Below are 20,426 nucleotides of genomic sequence, written 5' to 3' on the forward strand. Positions count from 1 at the left end.
GACACAAACAAGTAGAATTTGAAATGAAAGGCAGGGAAACCCCCAAGAATCGGAATCAGATATTACAACATCAGAGCATCAAACACTCCCGGGGAGCTCTGGGCTGTCACTCGAGTCCCCGTGGTAATTAAGCTTCACGTGTCAGGCTGGTGGGCTGGGAGCAGAGATGAAGGGGGAGATGCAGCCTGGGGGATGGGCGGGGGGGGGGAGATGCAGCCTGGGAGTTGGGGGGAGGGGCACAGGCAGACCGGAAGCCAGGCCCTCGGAGCGGCAGAGCCTCTGGGAACAAAGGTTCGGCCCTCCGCGGAGACCTCTCTGAAGGGGAGACACTGCCCGAGACAGAAGCCCAGCTGGGAGGCTCTCCAAGCCCACCTCCCCCTGTGAGCCAGGGCCGGCAGGAGGAACCGGCGGATTTTCAGGGTGGAAGAGGATCCACACCTCCAGCGCCTCCGTCTGGAGTGAAAACCAGTAGCCAGAGGATGCTTTTATGACAAAGACAGGTCACACACTCCCTCCGAGAGGTCCGGGCCCCGCCCTCCGGCCACACCCGACTCCTCGTCCTTGTCTGACAGGCTTCTTGCAGCTCCACACACGCACCAGGCCCATTGCTGCCCCAGCACCTTTGCACGGGCAGCTCCACCTTCCCAGACATCCCCACGGCTCCCCCTCAGTCTTGGATCAAACGTCTCCTTCGCCATGAGGCCCAACCTGATGGCCTCGGGGAAATGACAGCACACACCCCACTCTGGCACCCCTGCTCCCCGACCATAACTGTTTCCAAGGTGCCCGACACCTTCCAACCATGGTGTCATCAGTAGCTGTGCCGTCTGTTGCCGGGATGCGAGTGCCCTAAAGGCGGGGATCTCGTTTGCTCCCCTGCAGCAGTGCCTGCGCACAGCCGGTGCTCAGTAGTGTTTGTGGGACAATGAGTGGGGCCCAGGAGGCGGTGGTTATCGCTGCCCGATGGCCAGGACTCTGGAGAAGCAGCTGCAGGGGGACAGGCCGGCATCGGTGGCTCTCCCAATGGGGCGGCGGCACCGCACACCCCACCGGCCGGCCAGCTGGCCTGCGTCCCGCCCAGGCAGGAGGTAGACGTGGCAGCTCCCCAGGAGGGATATGGTACAAACATCAGATGGCAGTTCCTGAAATGCCACCAGAGGACGGAGCAAGACCCATTGAAAAGGCGGAGATGGCCCAACGCCCTTCCCCAGGGAGCCGTGGGGGAGTCATCGCTACAACAGTTGAGCCTACAAGGCACAGGTGTGAATTGACCCAGAAATTAGCCCAGATACAAGTGAGCAAACTGCAGGTTGGGGTGTGGTTTCATCCTGAGATTCCTCCACCTGAGCAGCCGGGTTAGGCCTGGGGGCGCCTGGGGGGCCACGTCCTCACAGGTTGTGGCCGTGTTGCCGGAGCCCCCAGGCAAGGGGACCTTTCACAGGACACCTCCCCTGGGGGTGCGGTGGGGTCTTCTGAGATCCAGGTCCCAGCCCATCCTTCCCACAGTTCCCCACCTCCAATTTGGGGAGGACCCCCCCTCAGGGGGCTGGTGGGATGCCACATGAGTTTGCAGGACTCTGGGGCATCTGCTGAAATCTGGGGTCTCACCCCATCGAATGACAGTGTGTGGGCACACATGTGGGCGTGTGCAAGCGTGACCACGTACACACAGACACTCGCTCACTTCTCAAGTGCTGTCCCATGAAGTGAGTTCCAAACCTGGCCCTGGAGTGGGGTTTGAACCCGGGCTCTGGCACGTACAAGCGGTTTGACCTTGGGAGAGTTATGGCGAGCCCCTGCCTCAGTGTTCTCAGCTGCAGGTGGGACCCGTACGGGGACCCCCTTCATAAGGCGAGGTGAGGATGGATCAATCCTGTGCAGAGCCCCGAGGACGCTCCTGGACACAGCGCGCTCGACTGCCATCATCCCAGTCGGTGCGGGACCCTCTGTGTCCCTTGTGGACTGAGGCTGGGGGTCAGTGGTCCCTGAAGGACCAGTGGTGCTGGGGGCACTTTAAGGCCCTTCCTCCCCATGCCAGCTCCCGGGGCACAGAGACGAGCTGGAGAGCAGTTGCTCTGAATGACAGTTTGCACTTAGATTTATTTCATCGGCAGCACGTTAGTCAGGCACACGCAATAGCTGTTTGATGACTGTCATATGTATAATCCATTTTATTCTCAGCTGGCTGCCACGGTAATTACATTCTGTGGTGTTTAATTCAGAACGTGATCATTTATTCCGAGTCATGTTGGGTTGGGCCACAGACTCGAGGAAGGTGCCGCGGGAGGAGCCCGGCCTCCACCCTGGCCATGCAGGGAAGAAGCGAGGCCTCCAATGTCCCCCAGGCTCTCGTGGAGGCTCCCAGGGGGAGGCTTGACTCTGGGCCACGATGGGGCCGGCAGAGAGTGGTGACGATGAACTCAACAATTTCCTCCTTAACTGAGTAGCTGCATGTGACGCATCCACACCTCACCCCACCTCCACGCCTGTGAGGCGCGGCTGGCAGCTCAGCAGGAATTTAACAGGCCTGGGCGGATCTGTGGGTTCAGTTCTGTTGGTCCTGGGAGTTTGACTTGACCTTTCTGTGCCTCGGTTTCCCCACTTCCGAAACGGGGATGAGACCACGGTATCAATTTCACTGGGGCCCACGAGGACTCGAGTTCCCAGATTATGGTAAATGCAGTAAAAGTGTTTTTAAAATAATTACAATAATCATCACCCTTGCTGCTCAGGCAGGGACACTGAGGCAGGGAGAGCGATCCGCCCGCGTTCTCCCGAGAAACAGAGCCTGGAGGGTGCGTATAAACACAGATACGAAGGCATTCCGAGGGGCTGGCTCCCAGCCACAGCGGCCGAGAAGTCCCACGTCTGCCGTCTGCAGGCTGGAGGCCCAGAGCCGGTGGTCAAGTTCAGTCTGAGTCCGAAGGCCTGAGGACCAGGGGAGCTGAAGCTGTGAGTCCCAGTCACGCCACGTGGGTGCCCCGTGCCCAGTCGGGATGACACAAAACATAGATCATCACACACACACGCGCCAGGACTCGCTGCCTGTCCTGAGAACTCAGGTATCCCCAGGACATCCGTCCACTGTGCCGGCCTTTCTCGGGCTTTGGGGCCCCACCACCTCCACCAGAACCTTGTGGGAACTTGCTTTTAAAGGCAGAACCCACTGCCCGCACACGCGCTGGTTCAGAATCGCTGGGGAGGGTCTTTGCCCCCAGCGTTTAAGGAGCACCGCAGGCAGCAGGGGGCTCGTCTTCAAGTTCAGGCCACCCCCCGGCCCCACCCACACAGTCCCCGAGCACGCAGGCAATCCCGGAGGCCGTACTGTCAGCACCCCCGGGAGTCACTCACGTCCCCGAGAGCAGTGCCGAGCCCTCCACGATTAACCACGGCTACCCAGGCCATCACCACACCTGGAGCCCCTGAATAGGAGCCTAATTCGTCCCACGGCCTCCGTTTCTCGCCCCAAAGGCCCCATCATGGGTCTGGTTCGCACCTAATGACCGTGTCTTCACGACAAGCACCACAAGAACGGCAATTTCCTCGAGTATTTATCTCCCACCTTCACCAGGAAAGCTCTGAGGGCAGCATGCGTAAGCTGCCTGCAGCCCTGCATCACCGGCCAGGACAGGGCTAGCAGGTGGTCAGAGCACGGAACACGAGGTCAGGTTTCGGGTGACCACCCTCCTGTCTTAGCAAGGATGGGATGGCTGGAGGAGGGATGAGCTGCTGAGGGGTGAGGAGGAAAGGGAGGAGGGAGGGGAAGGGGGCATGGGGGCTGGGGGAGGGGTGGGAACGGGGGTGCCGTGCAGGTGGGTGGGGGGTGGGGGGATGGGGTGGGGGCCTCCCCAGCCTGGCTCCCCAGGGATGGTCCACGGGGGCCACTTTGCACTCAGCCCTTTCTACTCTCTGTCTGCGTGGCCGGGCAGGAAGTCTCGCTTTGTCTTAAGGAGGAGTGAACTTGGGAAGCTGCCAGACCCCTCGTGGGCCTTACGCATCGCTCGCCTCCAGCTGGAGCGTCACCAAGGCCACCGGGAAAGTCCCATCCACACGCCGACGCCCGGCTTTTCTCTGGAGGGTGAACTGCCTGCTTGCCTTCTCCTTGGGAAGGAAATGCACTGGTTTCCAATATGCCCAGAGACAGAGGCGCAAGATGCAGACAATGACCGTGGAGGAAGCTCGGGTTCTCGTCCCGGGAAACCCCAGGTGCGATGGCTTAAACTGAAGGCTTTACAACGAACTTGTGGATAAGCTGCTGTGTTCTACGGAAGTAACAGAGCTCAAGCTTCCTGAGCAGTCCTGGCAGCTTAGCAGGGGGAGGAGGACTCCTTGCAAGGAGGGCTGCTCCAGGCTTCTTCCTCCAGGAAAGCCCTGCCCCCCGTGCCCCTCCCCCTCTTCCCCCTCCCTCCTCCAAGCTGCAGTGGTGGGACCAGTCAATGCAGCAGCTGGGCCTTCTCTTTCCGGCCACCTTTTTTTTTTTTTTTTGCGGTACGTGGGCCTCTCACTGCTGTGGCTTCTCCCGTTGTGGAGCACAGGCTCCGGACGCACAGGCTCAGCGGCCATGGCTCACGGGCCCAGCCGCTCCGCGGCATGTGGGATCTTCCCGGACCGGGGCATGAAACCATGTCCCCTGCATCGGCAGGCGGACTCTCAACCACTGCGCCACCAGGGAAGCCCTCCCACGGCTCTTATTTTAAAGGCAAAGGAGGGACTTCCCTGATGGCGCAGTGGTTGAGAATCCTCCTGGCAATGCAGGGGACACGGGTTAAAGCCCTGGTCCGGGAAGATCCCACATGCCACAGAGCAACTAAGCCCGTGCACCACAACTACTGAGCCTACACACCACAACTACTGAAGCCCGCACTCCTAGAGCCCGTGCTCCACAATGAGAGAAGCCACCGCAATGAAGAGTAGCCTCCGGGCTTCCCTGGTGGCGCAGTGGTTGGGAGTCCACCTGCCGATGCAGGGGGCGCGGGTTTGTGCCCTGGTCCGGGAGAATCCCACGTGCTGCAGAGCGGCTGGGCCCGTGAGCCATGGTCACTGGGCAAGAGTAGCCTCGCCTGCCGCAACTAGAGAAAGCCCGTGTGCAGCAACGAAGACCCAACGCAGCCAAATATAAATAAATAAATAAAATAAATTGTTTTTAAAAAGGCGAAGGAGATCTGCAGAGAAGCCGACGGCCCCCTCCCGGTCCCCCTAAACCTGGATGACAAAGCCGGGAGCCCACGGCCGACAAGGCGGGAAGGAGGCGGCCTCCAGCTGCTCGGGAATGTTCAGACTAGGAAGGTGCCAGGTGGAGCTTCTGAAGTATTTTGAAAGAAGTATCGCGAGGGCCCTAGAACTATGTTTTCTCAAAACCTTGTTTTTCTTAAGGAGCTGGCTGTGTAGGCAAATCAGTCTGAGACAGCGACATGCTGTCACAAAGCCACTCATTAGCTGTCACGGGAAGGAGCAAATCATCTTCACTCCGCTCCCATCAGACCGAAGCATCCCAGGAACTAACGTCTTCATTACCCAGCCTTGAAATTTCCAGAGAGGACGGGAATCTATTCATGCGTGGCACCGTCATCATTCTCCAACTGATTACAGAAAAATGAGGGCTTGGGCTTTCTCTCCACGCCTTGCTGCCATTTCTCCATCCTCACACCTGAAGGATTTGGCAGTCACGAGGACCTGGAACAGCGAGCGATGTCTGAAGGGCCCGTGGAGGGCTCGGCGTGTCCATTTCTGCTCAAGTACCCACAGTCATGATGCTTGAGTGCAGGAGATGGAAACGCAAGTCAAACCAGCTTGAGAAAAAGCGGGGTGGGCAGGGCGAGCTTCAGGTATGGCAGGATCAAGGGTTAGAGCAACGTCATCAGGGCTCTGGGCCCCTTTCCGTCCCCAGCTCTGCTGGAACCAGCCTAGCAACCAGTGACAGGGGCCTCCCCTTCCCAACAGGCAGGAAGGACTCTGGGCATCCACCTAGTGTCCCTGGAGCAATGGGAGTGGGGACTCTGATTACCAGGTGTGGGGAGGAGAGGACCGGCCCTCACATAAGGCCATGCAGGGTGGACTCTGAGGAACAGAGACCCCTGGGACCCAGCAGGGGGGCCGGCCTGGGGCGGGGGCGCTCTGGGTCTGGACAAGCAAAACCAACAGATGTCCCCTCCTGAGTCAGCGCCAGCTGTCACCAGCAAAGCAGCGCCGTTTGGCCTGTTGAGGAGACTAACGAAGGGGCAACAGGTTTCCCGTCCAGAGGACGAGCCTGTTCAACCAAAACGGCATTTGAAGAAAAGATTATAGAAACCAGACTCAGATTCAAGGGCTGTGATGGTTGTCGACTGGGAGATTATTCACTTGGCGGCTTCCAGCAGCCTCGGCCCTTTTTAAAAGAAAGATAGAATGCCATGTCATCTCTCTTAGCCATCAAAACATGATATATGGGTGTGTGTTTAATATGCGATCTACGGCTCTGTGTGTGTGTGTGTGTGTGTGTGTGGAGGGGGAGGGGAGGGAGGGAGCAGATTCAAGGAGACGGTGCATGTCAAGAACAATGCCGGCAGCAGATCCCAGCTCCGATGACGGCCACAAGGCAGTGTATGTGCACAGGCGAGCACGCGTGTATTTATGGGCCCGACAGAGGGTGTGATTTCAGCAGGCTGCGTGGTTCTGCATGCATAACCTGATTATATTTTAATTGCTCATTTACACTAGAACACATTTCCCTCCAACATGCTAATGCTCTTTTCTCCCCCCATGATATTTTTAAAAACCAGCTTGCAGAGCGGTACTGCCCCGCTGAAAGAGATTTCCGAGGGGAGAACCGGCAGCCCTTCGTGCGCGGGCATCGCGCTCCCCCAGAATTACACACACGGGGGACAGACTGTGTGTCTGCAGAGCCTTCAGCCCTGCCCCAGGAAAGGGCTCTCCCAGGACTGGGCCCCAGAGAAGGTCCGCCCTTGCCCTCGCTGGCTGGGTCGTGCTCCGAGTGCCCACAGGGATGCCCACGGGCAGAGTGACGGTGTATCTCTCCTGCCCCTGGAGAAGGGGGGTTCATGCACACCCTGCGTTCACCCACGGAGAGATTGCAGTCCCCCAGCCTGTGGTTCTCGGTTACGGCGGCCCTGGACCCTGACGGGGCCCAAAGAGGGACTCCTCAGCCACCCACGATCCGCAGGTCCAGAGGAAGCCCCTCTGAGCCCCCTGGGCCGGGTGCTGGCCAGCTCTGCCCACCACACCCCTCCGCTGGTGGGTATATCTGGGGAGTGTCTGCACTCCGGTCTATCTCGGCCAAGGGGCCCTTCAAGTCTTCCAGCTCTTCAGAGGTTTTGATTCATTTCAACAGAACAGCATCACCCCCAGCGTCCTATTGTCACCTCGATGTCCAGGGTGCCCCTCGCGTGCCCTGAGCAAGGTAGCCTGGCAATCTCTTAAGGGCTGCTGTCTAAGCTCCAGCTCCAGAAGCAGACCCCGTGCAAGCGGGGCACCCCGATCCCACAGGGAGCCTGGAGAGGTTTTCACAGCTCAGAGTGTATCCTGTCTCAAGGGCCACGGCACCAGTGGGTCATGGGATGAAATCTGCCCCGGGGAGTGAAAACCCGAGACGCTTCCGGCTGGTGCTCTGGGCTTGGGGCACCTCCAGGGGCAGAACTTTGAAGGTCTCAGCTGAGATTCTAAAGTTCTGGCCCTGGTCCCCAAACTGTGAGTCTGTAATGAGACCTGGCAAAGGGGCCTCTGCACATGTGGTTATGGTGGAGAGCTCATCGTGGATTACGGGTGGGCCTGTCCCGTCCTGGGTCCTTGAGAGCTGAGAACTTGTCCGGACGCCGAGGGATGGAAGCACGAGAGGTTTGCAAAGTGCTGCGCTGGCTCAGCGTGGAGGCCTCAGGGGCAGGGCAGCCCCGCTGAGAGCCAGCAGGACGGGACCGCCATCTGATAGCCCCAAGGACCGGGGTGAGCCAAAGCGATTCTCTCCAGAGTCCCCGTCAGGGGCCCAGCAGGTGACGCCTGGGCCAGCCCGCTGCACTCCTGACCCGAGAGCCGAGACAGGACAGCGGCCGCCGGGGGCCACGGGGTGCGGTCCCTTCAGGGAGCCCTCACCACAGCTGCCCCTGCCCAGCCTCTGCTGCTGGATCAGATGCCCGTGAGAGGAGACCGGGCCCTCCAGGCCTCCTCGTCCCCTAGGTGGATAAATGATGGAGGCATCTGGTGAGTTCACAGATGACCCTCTCAGGCCACTTTGGGGGCAAGTGGCCAAGTCTAACCAGCTGGAGGGCACAAAGGGCTCATTGTTGCAAAATGCCTGCAGGAACAGCCGGCGCCGCTCCAGGGCCTCAAACCACGTCCTCGGGAGCTGCAGGCTCCACTTCACTCCAGAAATGGTGTGAGGGAGGCTGGGTTCCCAGGGAGGCGGGGGTCCAGCACCAGTCAGTGGTGCTGGCATCTCTCCCGTAGCTTCTGTCTTGCGGTCCCGCCACCGTGAGCACTGGGCCAGGCAGTGGAAGCCAGAGGAGGACCCAGGCCTGACAGGAGGGGCGCCCCGTCTCCGCACACCTGCTGGCCAGAACTTATTCCCATGACACACCCGCCTGCAGGGTGAAGGGGAGACGGGATGCTTGGCCCCGCCCCGCCTCGTCATCCCTCACGAGCGTCCCAAACTTGCCATGGGGACTGCACCCCGGAGTGGCGGCCTGCTGCAGGCGCCTCTGCGGGATCCCCTCCGCCCTCCAGGGCTCCCGTCGTGGAGCAGGGGCCGCCCCCAGCCAGCGGGTCACCTGGTCTCAGCCCTTCTAGCACATACTCGTTTCCAAGGGCGGCCCTTGAATGGGCCATCGAAGCTCCACGGCAGGAATGACTAAGGGTGCGCGGCTCAGGTTTTATTCCGGAATTATTTATTTATTATTGTTTTATTTATTTATTATTTATTATTATTATTAATAATTTATTTATTTATTAAGCTCAGGTTTTATTCCGGAATTATTTATTTATTTATTATTTTATTTATTTATTTATTTATAAATATTTATTATTATAAATATTATATAAATTTATTATTATTTTATTATTTTTATAAATATTTTATTATTTATTTATTAGGCTCAGGTTTTATTTCGGAACTTATATGAAGTCATTAGGAAATGGGAAACATGTTTTTCCATTTAAATATTTCTAGGCAACTAGAACTCCTGATTACAGACAAAGGGCACAGGCTTCGGATCTCTGGAGGATGAGCTGGAAGCACCAGAGTCGTGTTTATGCAAACGCCATCCCCCCTCCAGGAGAAGAGAACGTCAAAGGCAGAGGAGAGGGATGCTGACACACAGCTGCCCCTCCCGCCTCAGCCAGAGGCACTGCCTGGCAAAGCCCCCGGAGGAGAGCCAGGGGCACCAGGGCGTGCGGCGGGGTCCCAGCAGCTGCCAGGAGACTCGCATTAGCCGAATGTGACTCTTTCAGCTTCAGTCTCAAGTGTGTTCACGAGCACCTCTGGGAAATTGAACCAGAAATTGGTAAATTTATAAGAGGCATAAACTCTCAGCTTCCCCTGGTGAGAGCTGACAAATACTGCTTTTCTCTGCAAATTGAACAGATGGAATTGTTGGTCCTTCTGCACTGGATGTGCTGTCGTCTTTTGCCCAAGAGCAAATCTCTAAAAGAAAATGCCTTTCCTGGGCCAGTAATTAGGGACCCTCCTTGCAGCCTGACCTAGGTGTGGAGGGGGAGGGGAATGAGGGGGGAAGGTGGTGGCCTCACGTGGGCGGGATTATTCCATCAGTTTCAAACCTGGTCCCCGGAAGTCAGGGGACTTCAAAGAAAATTCAACTTCAAAGAAAATTCTCAAAAGCATCTTTTGTGTTGATCAGCCTGAAATGAATGCCACGGCAAAGCCTTCCCGACAGCAATCTTTAGGAAACTGGGCTGCATCAAACCATGTTTTGGAGATCGGATTGTCTCTTTTTCCTTAGAAGATGATCTAACATACCCTGTTTCCTCCAAAACATCGTCTTTCCTGACACGTCTCTCTGCTGAAGTCTTCCATGCCCCAGGCAGAGTCCACGGTTGCCAGGCCCCACCGAGCCCTTCTCTGCCGGGAGTACCAGTGGCCGGCGCTCTTACAAGTGCTTCTGCTCCATAAATCCGGAAAAGTGCACCGCGAGATGCTTTAGATTACTTAGGAGAAGGGGCCGTGCTTTGGCGGGAGGGTGAAACGACCATTGGGACAGTGAGGTCCCCGTGGCCTGACTTCTGCCCCGCCCCCCCAGGCCATCTCCCTGCCTGCTTCAGAGGGTGGCGCCCCAGAGGGACCAGCCCTGACCTGCAGCCTGGAACACAGCCTTCCTCATGCATCCTCCACCCTGCGGAAAAAGAGGGAAGGGGGCAGGGCACAACCTTTAAAAGAATGGCATAGCCCGAGGACACGACGTAAGCTAATTGGAACCAAACAGGTCCAAGATGACGGAGGAGTCCACCTCCACTAGACCTCAAGCCTCAGCGTGCGTTCTTTGTAACAAGTCAGCTAAATGACACACCTGCAGGTGTCTCGACAGTTCCGAGGCTGACCATAAGGGTCAAGAAGTAGGTGGTGGCCCCATTCCCGGAAATCCCCGCCCCTTCCCCAATTAGCTGGAATATTCCTCCCACTCATTAGCCTATGAAATTAGCCAGCCCTATAAAAACTGACAGCCCCAGACCCTGGTGATTTTCTCACCTTCTGAGATGGCCCACGCTCTCTCTGTGGAGTGTGTTTCTCTCTAAATAAATCTGCTTCTTACCTATCACTGTGTCTCTCACTGAATTCTTTCTGCAATGAGACATCAAGAACCTGAGCTTCACTAAGTCTTGAAACCAGGTGTGTGATCTCAGTTAAAAGACCAGGGAGGGGCTTCCCTGGTGGCGCAGTGGTTGAGAGTCCGCCTGCCGATGCAGGGGACACGGGTTCGTGCCCCGGTCCGGGAAGATCCCACATGCCGCGGAGCGGCTGGGCCCGTGAGCCATGGCCGCTGGGCCTGCGCGTCCGGAGCCTGTGCTCCGCAACGGGAGAGGCCACAGCAGTGAGAGGCCCACGTACCACAAAAAAAAAAAAAAAAAAGACCATGGGGGATAGGCAGGGTGGGAGGGAGGGAGACGCAAGAGGGAAGAGATATGGGGACATATGTGTATGCATAACTGATTCACTTTGTTATAAAGCAGAAAGTAACACACCATTGTAAAGCAATTATACTCCAATAAAGATGTGGAAAAAAAAAAAAAAGACCGTGGGTTTTGGCCGGGTTCGAGTCCCCACATGGGGGTTCAAGTCCCAGTCTGAGGTACACGGTCTCACTGCCACTCACAGGAATGAGCCCCCACGCCCACACTCGCTGGGGGGGTCCCAGGAGCTGAGCCCCTCCTCTTCCCCGTCCAGCCTCTCCAGCTCCGGACAGGGTGAGCCCACCGGCGATAAAGCCAGAGTTTATAGAGCAGTGACCTCCACGCGGTGTGTAGCTGTGCACCCGTCACGTGGTGCTCGTAGCAACCGAGTGACTCGGGGTCCACTGCGGCTTGGTCAGTTTATTTACCAAGGTCAGGGCAGGTGGACCCAGGACTCCCAGCCACCTCCTAGGCAGCCGGACACCCAGGCAGCAGGACGCGCTCCCCGCAGCCACACCCTCCCCCTCCTCTTGCTCTTCCTTGCTAGCGCAGCTCGCTTTTCCAGAAAGCTGGCCAAGGGCCAAGGCGCGAGCAGGGAGCCAGAGGGACGAGGACGTGAGAACCGAGGCTGGAAGGACGTCCACGCCCCGCCCCCCACCGCCCGCTAACACTTACACACGTGTTGCTCTATTTTTAAAACCCTCCTTGGAAAGCTGTGCATTCTGACATGTGCAATCCCATGCCGTGGGTGGGAAATCAACAGCTAAGCTCTACAAATTACACATATTACAAATCCTTAGTGTCTCTAAATAAACGTACACTACTCCCCCCCCACCTGTAGCCTCATGGGAAACCTAGCAATAATATTCATGACAATAAAACGTGTGTTCCCACTAAGTCACCGAGCTTGCGGTCCTTTGTGATGCAGCAGGAGGTAAACAGATAACTGATACAGGTATTGCTGCGAACTTGTTTTTTGTTAATTTAGGAAGAAGCCTTCTTGTTAACAAGAGTCGCCCAGCGGTGGAGTGGGGACCAGAGGAAAGAGAGGGACATTGCCTTAAGGACACACTTCTGAGGGGGAGGGGCCCCTTGACACTGGGACTCCAAGGACTAGATGCTTGTAACCGGGGAAGCAAAGCCCTCATCTCGCTGTCCATTGTCTTCCCCTTTACGCTAGTTCAGCAGGAGCCCATTGAGCGCCACTGTATACAGCAGCCGCACAGGGGCCTGGGGGAAGTTGGCAAACCAAACAAGCCGGGACCCCCGCCATGGCGGGGTGGGTCTCCCTAAACAGACTGCTGGGCCCAGGGCAGCCAGGACCCCACCCTGCCTGCAGCATGCCGGGAACCCAGGGATCCAGAGCCACTCAGGCGCCTGCTGCCCCCTCAGGTGACACGCCTACTTCTCCAAGAAACACAGACCCCTCATTTACGGATCTTAGCCCTTGCCGACACGCAGCGTTTGGAGTGGCAGGGGCAGGGCGGCAGGGCCCCAGGTTCTCCCGCGCAGGGCTCAGGGGGTCAAGGGTGTGATCCGGTCACTGACGGACACAGCGGACCGGCCCCGCCCTCCCCGAGCACCCCACCGAAGATTTCTCTAAGGGGTCTCAGCAGTTCAAGAAGCTCTCGTGCCTGGGGAAGTCGCAGGAGAAAGGGAAAACAGCTTGGAGTCGAAGGTTCCGGCTGCCGGGCCGTCCGGGCTCCCCGGTTCACAGGAGAAGGGTTCAAAGTGGCCGGGGACCCCAGACAAGGGCCTGCCGCCCACACGGTACAGCAAAGCCTTCCAGGTGACATTTCCTGTGTGGTTTCAAGCAAAGGCCTTGTCATAATATTTGTGCTACGTTGCCTTTTATGACTTTTTAAGCTCCTAGGCTGGCTGGAAAAGAAAGCTTTGAAAAGAAGTCAGCTTAGCGGAAAGGTCAGGGGTGTGAAAACCAAACATGAGCTTCCGCAGCCCAGCCAGAGCGCAAGAGCCCAGCCGGAGCGCAACAGCGCAGCCAGAGCGCAACAGCGCAGCCAGAGCGCGCTTCCACTGCGGGCGTCCTGAGTGGCGACAGCTACTGCCTGGCAAAGGACAGGTCCCAGCGGCCACGGGCTGCTGCCTTCCCCTTGGGGGCTCCCGAGAGAGGCAACGGATGGCACCGTCCATGGTGAGACCCTGGCGTTCCCCTGGGTGCAGGGATGAGCCTCCACGGGCCCGACACAGTCTGACACATCACTCCTGTGACAAGGACACTCAGCTCCCAATCCCAGGACCTGATCACTGAACTGGTGGCCTGTCTTCCAGAGAGCAAACCTGGGCTAATTTGGTGGATTGAAAGCAACGTTTGTTGCCCTGGGCACGTCGCTCTCACCCTCCGAAGTCCCCACACGATCCGCACAAGAGCGTTCACTCCACAGGTGTCCACTGAGCAGGGCTGTTTGCAGGGCTGACGGCATCCAGAACAGCTGGGCCCCCAGGAGCATCCATTCACCTGTGTGCCCATTTCACAGACGACCAAATCGAGGCACAGAGAAGCTAAAACTCTTGCCCAAGTTTTGAGAAGCAGGTTGAAACCACTTCTGTCGCCTCAGAGCTCACTGTGCTGGCCTCCAGCAAAGGGACGTTTGTGTTTCCTGTGAAGGCTACATTTTTAAGCACGTATTTTATGCGCTAAGACTCCGTGGTGAGAACATCAGGGCTCAGAGGAGCAGGCAAGCCCAGAGCCAGCTGGGAACAGAAAAGTAAGTACTGAGCCTGAACTTCTCCCTTGGCCGTGCCTGGGGTCTGGGCAGGGCTCCCTGGCCTCGCCCCCTTTCCTCAGCGCCTCTCTCCCCTCCACCCACTGCAGTTTCTGATCCCCAGCCCACCAGGTGCAGCCAGCCAGGTCCACGGCTGGGCCCTGAGCGTGACATCTGATGGCCACATCCAGGTGGTGATGACAGTCCTGGGCCGCACCCCCTGCACCCACAGTGGCACAAGGCCACCCACAGGGTGCCAGGCGCAGGAGCCCAGCCCGCTCGGGGACCAGTGCTGCTTTGTTCTCTGCTCCCCCATTCAGCCCCCCCCCACCCGCCACTTAACTGTGCCAGAGCTCCCCTGGGCACCCAGCTTCTGGCGCCCCGTGGGCACCCCAGGAAGGAGGGGCAGCCCAGCCATCCCAGCAGGAAGCATCCTCCTTGGGACCCCCACCCCCTCACCTCCTCTCCCCCACCTAGCGAGCTACAGGCGACCCGGGGGCAGTTCCCTTGGGGACGCGGGGCATAAGAAGCTGGGAAGACCTGGGCCCGGAGGCCGAGCTGCCTGAGGAGGGTGGCTGGAAAGAGCCGACACTCCCTGCGCACCCCGCGGGAATCCCAGGCCCCTGGGGCTCTCCCCCCAGCCCGGATGGGCCCTGCGAGGGCGCGGGGGCGACCAGCCAGCCCTGCCCCCTTGCGGGGCGGAGACAGTGGCTGGGGCCGCCTCCTCTCCCCTCCAGCGTCCCCCACGGCTGGGCGCGCCAGTCGCCGCCGGCTCAGGGGAGGCGCGGAGCCCGGGAGGGGGCTGGCGCGGCTGGAGGTACGCGGAGCGGGGTGCGCGGAAAGCACGAACGAGGAGAGAGCGCTCCGGACAGCCAGGCGTGCGCTCCGCTCGGCACCACAGGCTCGCCCCGCGCAGCCCGAGCCCCAGCCAGCCAGGCGCTCTCAGCTGGAGCCGGCGCTGCCGCCCCGGGGCCCGAGGAACCGTGGGGTCTGGTATTCGGAGGAAGCCGGGAAAGCGCGCAGCCCCCGGTGAGTGCAAGCCCCGAGCGCTCTAGGCTGGCACGGACCAGGGGTCGGCGCTTCCCGGCTGGACGGCGCGCCCCCTCTGCCTTTCACGCCCACCCCTCGGGCTCCCTCTGCTCTGTCCCTGCCTGAGACGCGCCCACCCCGCCCGGCGCGCGGGACATGCACCTCAACAGCTCGGCGCCCGGCCCACGGGTCTCCCAGGCTGGCGACCCCTTCTTGCTACCGACATCGGGGCTGGAGGCGGCGCTCCTGGCCCCGGGCTTCGGCAACAGCTCCGGCAACCTGTCAGAGCCCGTCCCAGCGGCGCCCAGCAGCGACCTGGACGTGAACACGGACATTTACTCCAAGGTGCTGGTGACCATCGTGTACCTGGCGCTCTTTGTGGTGGGCACGGTGGGCAACTCTGTGACGGCGTTCACGCTGGCGCGCAAGAAGTCCCTGCAGAACCTGCAGAGCACGGTGCACTACCACCTGGGCAGCCTGGCGCTGTCTGACCTGCTCATCCTCCTGCTGGCCATGCCCGTGGAGCTGTACAACTTCATCTGGGTGCACCACCCCTGGGCCTTCGGCGATGCCGTGTGCCGCGGCTACTACTTCCTGCGCGACGCCTGCACCTATGCCACAGCCCTCAACGTGGCCAGCCTGAGTGTGGAACGCTACCTGGCCATCTGCCACCCCTTCAAGGCCAAGACCCTCATGTCCCGCAGCCGCACCAAGAAGTTCATCAGTGCTATCTGGCTGGCCTCTGGCCTGCTGGCCGTGCCCATGCTCTTCACCATGGGCCAGCAGAACCGCAGCGCCGACGGCCAGCACCCTGGTGGCCTGGTGTGCACGCCCATCGTGGGCACCGCCAAGGTCAAGGTCGTCATCCAGGTGAGCAGACTCTTCAGGGGAGCAGGAGTCAGAGGGCACCAGGCCAGGGTCTCCCCTGGGGCAAGGGTCCAAGGCACACCCTCAGGGAAGCCTCAACGTGTCTCTTTCCCTCACCCCAACAGTAATTTCTGGTCTGTGTACCCTCTGGGTACAGGAAGTTGGAGAAGTGTCCCAAAGGAAGTTTACTCCTGGGAAGCTGGGAAGGGGTGGGGGGGTGCGGCAGGGGGGGTGGGGCTTGAGGGCAGCCTGACCCCCACTTCTTCCCCCCTTTCGCTCCAGGGCTGCCAGGTCTCAGCCCCCCTTATCTCATCCCCTCCTTCCATCAAGGGGGCTGGAGCCCTGGATCAGTGACCTCTCCAGGGGAGGGGCATCTGTGCATGGGCCAGAGCTGTCTCCATGTTCCCCGAGATGTAGGGTAACCTTGTGTGTGCTGGTGCCGGCCTCTTTCGGGAGAGAGTCCCTTCCATCAGCTTCTCAAAAGGCCCTGTGGTCCGTCTCCTCTGTAGCAGAACCGCCCCCGCCAGGACTGCTCCCCCTGTGCCTCCTGGCCCGACGCTGTCTTGGGCCAGTTCCTTAATTTAGCCTCAGTTTTCCCATCTGTGAAATGGGGCAATCACAGCCCCCCACCTCTGAAGGTGGAAATTCAAGGGAGAAGGTGTGGGAAGTGCTTGTTTGGCTCCTGGCGTTTAGAAGCTCTCGGAAGCACTCTTACTGGTGGTGGTGGTGTCAACGCTGTTTCTATTGGAAAATCCTAAGGTACTAGGCGTGGTGGCAGGCGGGGGGCCCATGTAAGGTGGATAACACTGGAGCCGGGTGACCAATGGTCCTCTGAGGGTCTGGGCGAAGTGCGCGGGAACCCAGGGGGCAGCCCTCCCCGGGGAATTGGCTTGGACGAGGCGGCCTGGCCAGGAAGGGGTATTCCGACCCTGGGGAGAGGCTTCTCAGGCAGGGACGTTCCAGGCAGGGCCCCGAAATGGAAGGAGGAGGGCGTCCATGGGAGCAGGTCCTGGCAGAGACACCGCTTTCAACGGCATCGTGGCCTGAGAATGTGGGTAGCCATGAAGGGGGGTGGGGGGGCGTCCTCCATCTCAGGGTGGGATGGGAAAGGAGGAGCTGGGCTGAGTGGGGGTGGGGTGGGCGCTCTGGGCTGTCCCGTCTGGCTGTCGTTTCATGCCTGAGCCATCCGCAGCTTCCCAGCAGAATTGATGTTGTTGCCTCTGAGTATGACGGGTGTGCCAGGGTAGGAGAGCTGGCGTGCTGGGGGACAAGAGATGCCGTCTGCATGTCCATTCCTGGGCTGCGGCTGACCCTCCACAAGCCACCACCAAGATGGACCCGGTGGGCAGAATTAAGCTTCGGGTCCCCCGTCGCCTGTGCTGAAAACGTGTGGCTCCGGGTGTCCCTGCATGGAGTGGCCCCGGCAGCCACGTGCGGCGGGGAGATGAGTCAGAGGCGGCCGCCTCTCTACTGATGCCTCTCCTGTGCCAGAAACAGTGGCAAGCAGGGCGGATGCAGTGAACAGTGGGAATGACCTCCCGGCTTCCTGTGAGGTCTCGAGGGGCTGTGCCCAGGGTTGGGGGGTTGGGGGACAGCAGCCATGACACCTGCCTATGAAGGTTGGACGTGTCCGGCTCAGGTCAGCAGCTCGGGGTCAGCAGTGCCCACTGCCCTCCAAGGGGATGCGCCCCTCAGACCCCTGCCCGCTCTGGCCCCTGTGGCTCAGCCAGGAGCAGCCGGCATTCGGATCATCCAGAAAAAACAACAACAGCAGAGGGAGCACGGCCTCCCCCTAAAACATCCTCACTCTCTCTTGGTCATGGAACCAGACACCTCAGTGACATGGCCTCGCCTCCCAAAGGGCCACTCCCAGGAATCCTTTTGGTCAGAGGCTGTGATGCTGATGTGGGCCGGGGCGTGTCCTGCTCATGCGTCCACTAGACAGGTGTCTGTTGAGCACGCGCTGCGGAAGGACCGCTCTTGCGCCCGCAGCTGTAGCACTGCCGAGAGTTTACTCAATACTTGCTGGCTTCCTGGCGCCCTCAGAGATCAGAGTTTCCATTTTTTTTAAAGGCCTTGGCCGTGTGCTTGGGAGAGACTGACGGGCCGGTTGTGGAAGGTGCCCTTCCCTCTGATGCTGACGGCTCCCGCGAGGCTCCGTGGGCTCCTGCATGCGGGCTGCTTCCTGTGCCTGAAAGAACGCTCCTCACGGGGGAGCTCAGCCCTGGCGTTGCTCCCCGCTGCGTCTCTTCTGCACCACCATCTGCCATCCCAGGAGAGGTTTCCCCAGGGGATTTTACGTTCCCCACACGGGCTTCTGGGCCACCTGGCAGATCTGGGCCAACGTCCACCGTTTTTAAACCGTGACATCTGTCCAAAGAGGGGCTGGGTGCCTGCCTCCGTGCGTCTGCCTCTCATGGACCACGTTTGGGCGTGTGGCGATGTTGACCAATCCAATGACCCTACTTTCCAAAACGGGGGCCCCTCCCAGCCCAACTGTATCCCACAAGGCCTGTCAGCCCTCCATACCTGTGAGATTCCGTCCTGGACACTTGCAAACAGAAGTCGTGTTTAGAAACGAGGTGGTTTAGTGATTAGATTTCTGAGCCGCTTGGAATTGTCATTGCTGGCCACAGCTGGGCATTTTCTGGGCGTGTAGCCGGGGGCTGGGGGTGGACAGGGGGCAAGAGGAGCTTACGGTGAGGACAGGGCCTTGCAGGCCAGCGAAGGCCCCAGACCCTGGGCCTCAGGTCAATGGGGGAGTCTGGGAGGAGGAGGCCTCAGGGCCTGCCACGTTGCCCGAGGACGGTCCGGCCCCTCCCTGGACCCCAGAGGGAACTGGATTCAATCCTCCTAAACAGACTGCTGGGCCCAGGGCCGACTTCTGGAGTGGAAGACAGCACGTGCCAGGGACTGTGGGGTCTCCCTGTTGGGCAGCGCTGTCCCTGCTCACTCAGGCATCTCCCAGGGCAGGCAGTGGTCCCCACACAGGTGGGCTGACCCTGGTCGTGTCTGGTCCACTGCGTTTCAGGCCTGGCCTCGTGCTCTGACCTCAGCGTGATGAGGTCCTGCCATCACAGGCTCTGTGTCACAGCTGCGGGTCCGGTGGGGCCCGTGTCCATCCGTCCTGTGAGAGTGTACTGGGCGCTGACCGGGCAGCTGGCCGGGAGGGCAGCGACCCGAGGAGGCCTTAGTGGCAGAGGCCTGGGGGCTGAGCGTGTGCCTGACTGTGGTCGCTCGCGCCCTCCTGTCCCCGTCACTGGCTGTCTCCAGAGCTCAGTTACTAGAAGGGGATCCTTTCCCTCCAAAGTACAGAGTCATCTGTGCCTCTGGGGGGGCAGGATCTGGGGGGCCACACCTGCAGTGGGTGGGCACGTGAGCTCAGAGTCCAGACCTTGGGCCACAGCCAGAGACGCCCCAGGAATAGGGTCACCTCCAGCCCTCGATGCTGATGGGCACCTGCAGGCAGAGCGCCCAGCGCCCTGGTCCAGGATTTATGCTTAATGCTGCCCAGTGGAGCTTAGAGCCCCGTAGTGGTGAGTGCCCAGCGGTGATGAGTGCCCAGTGGTGGTTAGTGCCCAGCGGTGATGAGTGCCCAGCGGTGGTTAGTGCCCAGCGGTGATGAGTGCCCAGCGGTGATGAGTGCACAGTGGTGGTTAGTGCCCAGTGGTGGTTAGTGCCCAGTGGTGATGAGTGCCCAGCGGTGGTTAGTGCCCAGCGGTGATGAGTGCCCAGCGGTGGTTAGTGCCCAGCGGTGATGAGTGCCCAGCGGTGGTTAGTGCCCAGCGGTGATGAGTACCCAGTGGTGGTTAGTGCCCGGTGGTGATGAGTGCCCGGCGGTGATGAGTGCCCAGCGGTGGTGAGTGCCCGGCGGTGGTGAGTGCACAGTGGTGGCCTCGTGCAGTCACCGGCAAGTGTCCTTGGGGCAGCGTGCGTAAACCCAGTCCTCGTGAGGCTCAGCCGGGGGGTAGGTGTCCCCCTCCCGGGAGCTCAGTGCTCTGCCAGGGCGGGCCGACAGAGGACCTCTAGGAGGCTCCCAGGTCACAGCAGCCCCTCTGCACGTGGCCGCGCCCCGGGAAGGGTGAATTAGTGACCACAGGGCATCTGCACCCCCACCCAGCGAGGCCGCCCTAAGGCAGCCGCGTCGGCGCGGCTGAGCTCTCGGTCGTCACTTCATGGTCGCCGTCTTCCAGGCCCCGTGGCCCCGGCAGCAGCTGCGCGGGGTGGACCACTCCGGGAGCCCGGCCTCATCGTCTGCCTCCACATTCAGTGCCACCGGCAGCAGTGCTCCTCGCTGGGCTCGGGCCCGGCTGCAGGAGGGGGGCTGGCCCTGGGCGGGGCTCGTGCCGGGGGGGCTCGTGTCTGTGGGCACATGGACCCGGCGGTGTCCTGAGCGCCAAGGCCATTAAAGTCTGACGTGATTCCGCAGAGGCAGAGGCAGCCGAGACCCGTCTCCACAAAATGGAAGAAAATTGGTTCCAGTAAAATCAGGGCATCGATCATTTTCTCTGTTTCTGTCCTGTGCCACCAGCTGCGCCCGGTGCCCTCCTCCCCCATCCATCCACCTGTTGGCGCCCCATTCGTGGAGCTGCCGCTGCTTCCCCTGTAGCCGACTCGGCCTCAGTGACACTGCTACTCGTGGCTGAAGTTGGGCGAGTCACAGGCCTCCGAGAGTAACGTTATATTGGGGAAGCGGGC

General features: G+C 60.0%; 1 protein-coding gene across 1 annotated transcript in view; it reads left to right on the forward strand.

Annotated features, from left to right (window-relative positions):
* Positions 1 to 15,017: 15,017 nt before the first annotated feature.
* The window catches only part of NTSR1 (neurotensin receptor 1), a gene marked incomplete at both ends in the record, with an annotated part of 47,359 nt that continues 41,950 nt past the window's right edge, over positions 15,018 to 20,426 (forward strand). Inside the window, one exon of the mRNA XM_082857086.1 lies at positions 15,018 to 15,731. Coding sequence (XP_082713212.1) covers positions 15,018 to 15,731 — 714 coding nt within the window. The remainder of the gene's footprint in view (positions 15,732 to 20,426) is intronic.

The sequence above is a fragment of the Leucopleurus acutus genome (assembly GCF_964270905.1).
Source record: "Leucopleurus acutus genome assembly, chromosome: 16".
Classification (NCBI taxonomy): Eukaryota; Metazoa; Chordata; class Mammalia; order Artiodactyla; family Delphinidae; genus Leucopleurus; species Leucopleurus acutus.